This window comes from Sturnus vulgaris, chromosome 6 (genome assembly GCF_052056855.1).
Source record: "Sturnus vulgaris isolate bStuVul1 chromosome 6, bStuVul1.hap1, whole genome shotgun sequence".
Taxonomy (NCBI): Eukaryota; Metazoa; Chordata; class Aves; order Passeriformes; family Sturnidae; genus Sturnus; species Sturnus vulgaris.
This window is the reverse complement of record NC_142248.1, coordinates 17,736,870-17,747,252: the sequence shown is the minus strand read 5'-3', so window position 1 is coordinate 17,747,252 and position 10,383 is coordinate 17,736,870. Positions and strand designations below refer to the sequence as shown.

At 45.2% G+C, this 10,383-nt stretch overlaps 1 protein-coding gene across 2 annotated transcripts in view; it reads left to right on the top strand.

Annotated features, from left to right (window-relative positions):
* Positions 1-6,677: 6,677 nt before the first annotated feature.
* The window catches only part of SPRED1 (sprouty related EVH1 domain containing 1), a 57,966-nt gene continuing 54,260 nt past the window's right edge, over positions 6,678-10,383 (top strand). The window contains exon 1 of one of the 2 annotated variants that reach the window (XM_014891234.2): positions 6,678-7,838. In XM_014891234.2, the coding sequence (XP_014746720.1) occupies positions 7,810-7,838 (29 nt within the window). In that variant the 5' untranslated portion in view covers positions 6,678-7,809. Of the gene's footprint in view, positions 7,839-7,977; positions 8,101-10,383 lie in introns of those variants that run through there. The other variant, XM_088167207.1, reaches the window with a different exon arrangement.

Here is a 10,383-nt window from a genome sequence, read left to right as displayed (position 1 = left end):
TGAGTGTCTGGTCTAAGCAAGTCATTAAACCAGAAATACATTCCAGTGTTGATAACTAGAAGCAGTAATTTTTGTGGTTACACATAATGAACTTGAATTGGGGAAGTAGGCAACAGGACTTTTTCCTTTAAGTCCTTCTTGGGAAAAAAAAATCCCTTAGGAAAATTGAATTAAAAATAGCCCAGATCTGAAGCAGACTACAATTCTAAAATAATATTCATAATCTCTTTTACTATAGATGAAATACAGGGGTTTTAACTAAAATAAAAGGATGAATTTGTTCCATAGTAAAGAAGTAAGAATGGAAACTTGCAGTAATAGTAGGAATGGAAATATGTAGTATAAATACCAAAAAACTCATCTATACTGGATGCTTGATTTTTAAATAAGTTTATATTGGTGTTTTAGGTTTTTGTTATACTTCTCCAAGTAAAGCTTTTCTCCAAGAGGCAGCATGCATGTATAATGATTAAATTGAATTTGTTTGATGGTACAATCATGTCATTAGTTAATTTAGCACAATTCTGTATAGCTTCTAGAAATAATGGCACATACAGAGTAGCCATTACATTGGTTTGCAATACAAGACCATTTGTAGGAAAACAAACAAGTACAGTGCAGAAAGTCTCTAGGTTTAACATTCTTTTAAACTAAATTATTTTGATGAAATGGCAAAATAAGCATGGTGGAAAAAGACATTGGAGCAACTGGGCACTTGAAGTGGTACAAGGCAAGTTTCCTCTTTGCTATCCTGTTACTGTGCAGTCTATTTTCTAAAGCAAAGACTATGTGCAACATTCACTTGCACTTGAGTTAACACTCCATTCAGACCTTGCTTATCCATTCCTGATTTCTTTCTGCTTATAGTGGACCAGGAAAACTTGAGAGAATTATGCATCTGTTTGCATATCTGAGGCACCCTTAAAAATAGAGTGGATATTTCCATTCTCATTTCTAGAAGTGAGAGAAATCAGGGTGGAATAAGAATTATCCTCCCATGGAAGTCAAGTGATGTAGGAACTTACTTCCTCATGACTGAACATATTAAACGCTTGTGTAAATGCTCCTTGTTCATTTTACTGAAAAAGAAACAGGTCTGCTTGAACTCCCTGCAATGGTAAGTTGAAACTTACCCGTCTGTGCCCTGAAATGAATTAAAAATCTGCATAAAACTGACCACAGCATCTCAGCTGACATCTCTTTAACTACATTGCAAGCTCTTGTTCCATCACACCATACCCTGGAAATATTTTAAATGAATTGCCAAAGACTGAAAAAAACAGGGTTGCAGGGCTGAGAGGAGAACCAGGACTGCTGATGGGTCATTCTGTGTTCAGTGCATTAGGCCAGAGTTTCCTCTAGACAGCGCATTTCTGCATATGGTACAGAAATGTATCTCCTGTTCCTATTTCATATGAGCTACAATGACTGCAATGAATCTGTCCCCAGTTGCTGGCCAGCAGGTTCCACTATAATTTCTGAATATATTTGGGGCTTTCCCTTTGGAGAATCCTGATAGCTGATCTTCTAGGTGACTATTGATCATAACAAGTCAAAAAGTAAAAGAAAAAAAAGAAACATATGAAAGCTTATATTACATTAAGGACAGTATTCTAAATAAGATTTTTGCATATTCGTCACAGAATAATTACTTCTTAGTACAACCATTTGTGAATAAATGAGATTGCAACCTTTTTCAGTGCAATTAAATAGTCTGTTTTCTTCCTTGGATTTACTCAAATTTGGTACTAAGCCACACTTTAGGCTGGCACAATTCACCACTGCCTCTATAAAAAGCAGTTTTGCACTGTCACCCTCTTCTTGCTCCCCACTCCATGTTATCCATTCTTGGGCGAGTGTGAATGTTTACCTAGTCACATGGTTAGCTGGAAACACTGAAAGACTAATCAGGATGTTTTTCCCACGCTAGTTTTAATCTAAGTGAACATCCTAGTGAAGTACATTGCCCAACATACAAATATTTGGGCCACCTAAGGTGCCAGATAGGGAAGGGAACAGAGTAGGTGGAAGGTGAGGTTAATTGTTTCAGTAGCAATGCTGTCCTAACTGGCCTTACTTTAAAGCATTTAAAATATCACCAAAATCAAACATACATTAATCCCAAAGCACACTGTGAGCATGCTCCAAAAGGACAGAATAAACTCCCTGAACAACTGATACCACAGATCACCACTGCAACTGCTGTGCACATCGACCACATCTGCCACATCAACATCACAAGTTGTGTTCCCCATCCTCTCACCTGGGTCTCCATCTTTCCAACACATAGCAGTAAATTCTATCCAGATAGTTCTAGGTTATTGCAAATCATTAACTGGAATAATTTATGAAACTTTGATATTCTGATAAGTTGGATCCACCTGAAATACATTAGAATTGATAAAGCTTTGACTCTAACATTGTTTTGTATCTTGCTGGAAAAAAATTTTTGAGCCAGTAGCATCAAGTAGAACAAAATATTTTTTTATCCTATATGCAAGATTCCTGCACAGAACTTAACAGGATTCCTGCTTAGAACTTAACAAAATCTGACTTTGCTGATATACTAATATAGATTTAATCAGCTCGGTTTAGCTAAATCCTTATTAAGATGTGTGTAATGACCACCCAGTGTTTTAACTTACACTATGATTACAAATGAAAGCTACTGCAGAAGAAATTCCCAAATGACCTCTAATAATTTTCCTCAAAATGGCTGAACATCCATCTGACCTTCAATTTTTGTAAATGCATCGTTAGTATCTGGATACAAACATAAACATCACTCTGTTTCGTAGAGGCAGAGTTCAAAACTTTCATATTTAGGACTTAGAGCTAAGAATTGGTCACTTAAGTTCTGTAATGACTGACTAATCTGGATTGCATTACTTAACTTCCACTGATCCTATTACGGATTTTAAGATGTGAATGCCATGCAGATCAGAATTATGCAACCTAAACTCCATAATACATCTATATATAATTCTTCTGCCACAGATTCAGAGTCCTGCTACACTCCACGGCCACTCCTGACCATCTCATTCATCAGAGGTGTCACCAGGTGGAACTGGTTCAAGGAATGGTGAATAAGAAGGCCAAATGTGTATGTTTTGTACACGTCTGTACATGATGCCCATGATGGTATTTAGTGAGTGATGTGTCTGCCGGACCTTATCTCAATCCACAAACCTTTTGTTATGTTTTCTCTCCCCAGTCCACTTGCAGAGGGGATTGACAGGGACACTCTGGTGGGTGCCCAGTGTCCAGCCAGGGTCAGCCCACTACATTTCCACAGATTTCTTCCTGTATGTTATATGGCTTCCTAATAACATACATTACCTTCATTGTGCTTTAGCACTAATGGCTGCCTCCCCAGTTCTCATTCCAAAAGTTCCACAGCTGTCAAAATATTACAGCAGAGCAACAGCATTGACATATAAATTAGTTTTCATAAAGTGCAACTTAGGAGGCATTTGATATAGCAAAACATCAAATGTAAGGTAAAAAAATAATTATTTTTAACCTCACCTGCCCTCTTATACACTGACGATATCTTGTCTCTAGATAAGGTGTCACATCTGTACCCAGACCAAAAAGTGAGAACATTTCAGCAGTTCTAGTGAAGAGAGTAACAGAAGTTTTCCTATATAGAGGTAACTTTTCCAAGCCATAGAGAAGGTGGCCAGATTTCAACTCAGAACACTTAAATTGTCCAGATTCTAACAACAGAAAGCAAAGAGGCACAGAATTTACAAAGACAAGGCTACAAAACACGGTGATTGGGATACAAAATAGTAAGTTTCTGAATGGTGACACACATGCCTAACTTGCTTCTTGTTTGCACAGGCAGGACTTACAGGTACTACCAAAATAAACCATTTGCATTGAAAACATCTGTTCACTTAATTCTGCTCTAAAGAATCAAACCTAGAAAACCCTGAAACCAACTGCTGCTCAGCAAAATAATTCCAGTACTCCAGGACTGTGGTCTTCAACCTTTCTAACCTGGACACAGGAACACGAACAAACAGGATTTCAGAATCGAGACACAAATCAGAGCAGATTTTCTGTCCTCTTTAGAATATTCAGGTAAAGGGAGAGAAATTGCTTGCAAGACCTATGCTTTACTTCATACTGCTGCACGAGACTGCCTGCAGAAGCCAAAGGCCCTTCCACAAGTGAAGAAGCAGAGCGTCCTTCTCCCCTTACTACCTCCACACTATAAAACAGAAGCCCAGGATGAGTCTCATATTTTTCAGTTGACAACTGAATACACATTTTATTCTTAACAAAGATGTTAATGAAAATGGAGAGTGAAATAATGTGAAATTATTTGTGGTATATTAAAAAACAGTTAATTTTATTGAATTGCCACTATGAAAATAATTTTTACATTAGATATATTTAAGGAATTAGAATAAAAAACACACATCTAGATTAATGATCTTGTCAGCATTTTTGTCTCATTCCTCAAATGCAGTGACTAGAGCTATACCACTGTCTGACAAACCAAACTATTCTTAAGCATTGTTGTACAGAATCATGTTAATTGACTTATCATAATCAAAACAACAACTTACAGAATGTTAAATATTTCAACTTTAAAGCCAAAAGAAAATTGGAAATAAATTAGCAGGAAGTCACATTATCTTTCCAGTCACAAGACAGGAAGTTCTCTGAAAGGATTCTTACTGCTAAGTAGAATATTATGTTGTACCCACAGCTGAGCTTTAAACACTTTTCATGTGAATTGTAAAATTATATAAAATTTGGTTTGTAATGTATTTTTAGTATCTGGATGAGGTTGTGCCATGAATAACTGTTCCATTTTTGAACATACTCTTCTGGAAAAAAAAACAACTTACAAAACAATTGGAAAATTTCCCCCCAAAGCCTCCTAGATAAAGAAGCAAACTTTAATACTGCAGGTTTGAGATACGTGTTGCTTGAAACATGTTAGTGTCTTTACCAGAAAAAGCACAATAGCTGTTTACAGTAATTGTACCATGAAGTATATGGTAGAACCCTTTTATAGAAACATGAAATTTTGATCCAAAGGAATACTGCAACATAAACTATCTAGAAATGCCTTTCCCTGCTTTCGAGGTAAGATAAAAATATATTTTGTTTAAAATGCTCTAAGTAACCACTCCCCAAAATAAAAAACTGACTAAAACTCTATATGCTAAGTGAAAAGGAACAATTTCCTTAACAAATACGTTTCACAAACGCAATACCACCCTGCTTCTGGGCATTCAAACAAACCGTGCAAGTTTATAGTCTAGCCTTCAATGATGTGAGACACTCTAGATTCCCTTGAAATGGTGAAACTCCTTTTCCTGATTTCCCATGTTTCTGTGTCCCCCTTCCTTGGGAAAAAGTCACTCAACGGTAGTGTAGGAATCAGACACATTATTATTGCCCCATCTTTTTCAAACAGTAAGAGAGAACAGGTCATTACCACTCCTATACTACCACTAGAGCTGGGGAAAAAAAAAAATCTCACAGTTACAAGAAAAAACGAAATGGGATTACAATTGACAGAGAAGATTCTTAGAGAGCAGCTGTGAAAAAAATGAGGAAGAACACAGGAAGCCTAGGATAATAGAATGTGCATTGGGAAAGTGATGTCTTATAGCAGCAACATCACTATGTTTTGGGTTCTCCATGCAGTTTGGACAATGAAATAATATCAGTTGGCAAGCATACATACGAAGATTAAGAAGGAAGAAATAAAAATCCAACCGACAGACAAACCACAATATAATCTTTTATTATAACCTAATTTACTTGATGGTCTGACTCATGATTTTTGAGTCCTCCGGGTTTGCAGCTCTGCTCCACTTTTTCATCAAATCAAGCAGCACATTTACCATGCAAGTTCCTGAAAAGGGATTTGGTGGCTGCTGCTTCTTGACTTCGCCGCGTTACCTAAATCAACTACAAATGCTTGCATTTCAGCGTGCATGTAGAAAAAGGGACAACTCGAGCTTACACAACCCCTCCCGTGCCGTCACTCCCTTAGAACCGCAGTTACGGAGTTACGGAAATAATTACAAAAAGGGCCCCGCTTTTCCAGAGTGTCTCCGGAGAGCACACTGGTGGTCCGGGCTCACACGGCAGCGCTCGGAGCAGCGCAGCCCGGGCTCGCCAGGGCAGCCGCTCCCAGCGGGACCCGGCGGCTATCGGGCAGGGGGCCCCGCTTCACCAAGCCCCCGCGCTCCCAAGACACAGACACATTTCTGCAGCTACGCTCGCTCCGGCTTAAAAAAGTAGCAAAAGAGTGGGGGCCCAGCCCGCAGGCGGAGACTCCTTCGCTCAGCCTCGCCTGCCCCGCGCCCCCAGCCGCTGCAGGCGCCCGAGCCGGGCCCTTCTCCACCGGCGTCCCCCTTCCTCCCACCACTCCCGGGACGCCCTTCGCGGCCCGTAGCGGCGGCCCCGGGGGGTCTGCGCGGCCCCGCTCGGAGCAGGGACCGCCCGGCGCGCCGGGGCCCGGAGCGGCGGCCCCGCGCCCTCGGAGCAGGAAGGAGCGCGGCAGCGGACAGCCCGCGTATCCCTCCGCGGCGCCGTGCGTGCGTGTGCGGCGGCGGCTCCCCGGGAAGCGCGTGAGGCAGCGCCAGGGGGAGGGAACTACTTTCAGGAAACTCGAGCGTCGGGCAGCGCCGCGCGCCGCGGGCAGGGCGGCGGCGCGAGCCTGTCCGGTGGCGGGCGCGGGTCAAGGGGATTACTTTCCTCCCCTCGCTCTTCCCTCCTCCCTTTCCCCCGTGGTTATTTTGGATCAAGCTGTGGCGGCGGAAGGAGCCTGAAGTCAACGCTTCCGCCCAGTTTTCCTGTGAGGAGGAGGCGGGGGCGGCCGCGAGGAGCCGAGGCGGCGGCAGCGGCGGCCGCTAATGGAGTTGTTGCCGGGGAGGAAGCGCCGCCGCTGAACTTCCCCGCGGGCTTTCTCCCTCCTCTCCCCCTCATCCTGCAGCCGAGGGCTTCTCTCTCGCCCTGGCAGCTCCGCTCCCCCTCCCTCCCCGCGCCTCTCCTCACACAAACAGCCGTGACGCATCCTCGCTCTCCGCCGTCCCCCCCCTTCCCACCCCCAGGCTGGTTTAAAACGCCTCCCTCCCCCCGTCGCCAGCCTTCTCCTTCGGGCCGGCGCGTCCTCCCTCCGCAGTGCTCGGCGTCGCTTTGGAGGGGGTGGGAGATCCTCGCCGAGCCTCTTTGCTCCCCTTTTCCCCTTCCCTCCCCGCCTGCCCCGGCCTGTGGCGGCTCCGGTGTCTGGAGGAATTTCTGCCGCCGCCTGCCCCGGCTGTGCGCGGGAGGCGGGCGGGCAGGGAGGGAGGCGGCCGAGCAGCAGCGGCAGGAGGAGGAGAAGGAGGAGGAGGAGGGAGGGCAGCAGCGAAGGCGGCTGCAGCGGGAGATGAGCTGCAGCGGGAGGACGGTGCTGTGCAGCTCTTTGCGGCGGGGAGTCTTTCCTTATCTCCACAACTCTGTCCCCCTTTAACTGGGAGCAGCTCAATAGCAGAAGAACCGTGGTTTTTGCTTCTGTTTGCACCGCTACCTTCATCATCACCACCATCATCATCGTCTCCAAAGATAGGGGAAATACGCTGCACCGCCGGACAACAGGATTTCGGATTTCCAGGATCAAGACTGCTCTCCTACTCCTTCCCCCCTCTCCCTTACTCACTGCACGGCCCGTGCCCTGGCCGGGGGCGGCAGACCGGGGGGGGGTAACAATGGTGAAGTTTCTGGTGAGTTCTGGCTGCGCCCTGGCTGCGTCGGTGCTGCTCCGTCTGCCTGTCGGATCGTGGTGAGGAGAAAATGAGCGAAGAGACGGCGACTTCTAACGAGTAAGTGGCGGTGCTCGCTCTCCCCTCCGCCCCGGGATCGGAATGGGGATGGGGCTCGACGCGTCCCTTCGGCTCCGCGCCCCGCGGGGCCTTTGCCCGCGCACGTACGTGTGCTGTCCTCCCCCTGCGCGGACTGCGCATTTCTGCTCGCGTACATGGAAGCCCAGAAGCTCCCCCTTTGTGAAGGAGCTTGGTTTGGAAAGACTACGAGCCGCTGGCCAGAAAGCTTGGTTTAGTTAAAGCCCGGTAGAAAAAGGTGCAGGTAACGATGGTATCTTGGAGGGGGAGAATGGGTCTGAAATGGCCAGAGAGGTGTCGGCACGTACTACCTCTGATAATATCCTATTACTTGTAGATATTTCACATGGAAACTAGTGTGTGGGAGCTTCATCCTGCAGGAAACTGCTCCTGAATTTTAATTGGATGAGTCAGTCAGTGTAAATACAGCTTAAACCTACCCTAAAGCCCTTTTTTTCCCCTTTCTTTTATTTTTTTTTTCTTTTAATAAGCATTTGGGACTTTTCCCCCTTTCCCTTCCCCCTCCCCGTCCCCCAGAGAGGAAAAGGATAGTTCAAGGATCTCTTAATATTTTTACTTTGACTGGTTTGGAGGAAATCCAGAGGAGATTGTGTGTGTATGCGGCTGTATTCCCCTGCATGTAATCAGTCTTTGAAATACATTGGGTCGGAGGCGATAAATGTTTGTCAGAAAACATCCGAGTTTTTTATGGCGTTGAAACAGGAATATAAAGTATTTTGAAACTTTTCTTGTGATCGGGAAGTTTAAAGTTGATTGCTGCGGTCCCCGAGCCGTAGCGTTACGATTTGCGATGTCGGTGTTTGCTCGGGCTGATTTTATGAATGATGCGGTGACGGCCGCGGCCATGGCGGTGGGGAGGGAGCGCTGCGCCCATTGTATCTGTAGGTAGCGGTGAGCGGCCGGGGAGCAGCCGAGCTGACAGGCAGGGTGCGGACGGGGCTTCTCCGGCAGGAAAGATTGATTTCCCATTTCACTGCCTTCTTCCGAGCAAAGCCTGCGCACCTTCGCGTGCGCTCCCCAAACGCGGCGCTCGGGTCCCCGGGGAGCGGCGCGGGCCGGGCCCCGCGGGGAGCGCAGCCCAGCGGGACGCGGGGCTCGGGCGCTGCCGCCCGCGGCGCTGAACGGGCCGGGGGAGCCGGGCCGGGGGGAGCCGCCGCTGCGCCCGCGGGGCCGGCAGCCGGAGCTGCCGCCGCCATGTTTCCTTTTTTTGTGAATCGCTCTCATTTGCATACCACAATCTCCATTCATAAAAAAAAAAAAAAAAAAAAAAAAAATTAGGAAAAAGAATTGCTGTCACCGCCGCTGACCTGCGGCGGAACCTGCCCTGCGGAGCGCCCGAAGCGGCTGCACCCGGGCCGAGGGCCGGCCTGCGGCCCGGGGCCGGCGGCGGAAGGTCTCCAGGACCTGCTGTATTAATATGTGCTGTTCGCTGCTTGTTGACACAGTTATGTGGGAAATATCAGCTCGGGGAGGTGCTGGGAGCACGTGATCCGCTCCATTCATAAAATACCTGGCTGTCCATTCACAGTGCAGTACAGTGTCTGCATTCAGCAGCCTCGCAGATCAGACCTGCATGGGAAGGGAGAGGCAGCCAGGCCGGCAGGTTTATCGGAGAGGGCAGCAGAAAGAGGGCTTACGGCTGCGACCATGGGAAATTACTGTAAAGGGACATGTGGAGGGATGAGAAAGCCTCGTTTTTATGGTTTATGTTTATCCTTTACCTATAAAGGAGCATTAATTCAGAAGTATCTTCTTGCTGTACCGTTTTCTATTTAAACTAGGAAGAGTTTTATTCAGAAAATGTTGAAATATTTTCCCCTTCAGGAATACTGAGTCAAAAATAGAATGCTGAAAATCAAATTCATTATTATGAACGTATTTTCAAGACAGTGTATGAATCCATTTGGTGTAATTTAGATTTTATTGAACAATACAGTCTTAACGTCTGCAAGAGATCAACATGGTGCAGAAGGAAGTCAGTCATACCTAATGAGGCATCTGAAAATGTTGCCTATTATAAAATACAGGTGACAGTGAAGACAACTGAATTGATAGAAATCAACATTGCAATTAATTTTTTTGTCTGTTTACTTTGAGAATTTTACAGCAGATTAGCAATCGTAGTTTCTCCTTAACCTATGCCATGGATAAAGAGACCTCTGAAATATCAGAATACCAGAAATGTTTTTAACATGGCATAAATTGTTTAGGTGGAAATGTATTATCTTTGATTTTAAATTATTGAAAATTTAAGAAATCCACGGTGAAATTTACTGATGAAGAATCGCCAGAGCAGACAATGTATTTGTTTGATGTAACAGTTTTGTGGTTGTCAGTGTTAAAATGGTGATGTTCATTGCTCATGAGTACACTTTTTCATTATGTTAAAAAATTACACTGAGGTGATCCTTAATTATACATTCATGGAGTGGAGGAGGCTTGTTGTTAATACAGCCTAAGAGAATATCTGAAATATTACTAATCTTTACTTAATACAAGAAAGGAA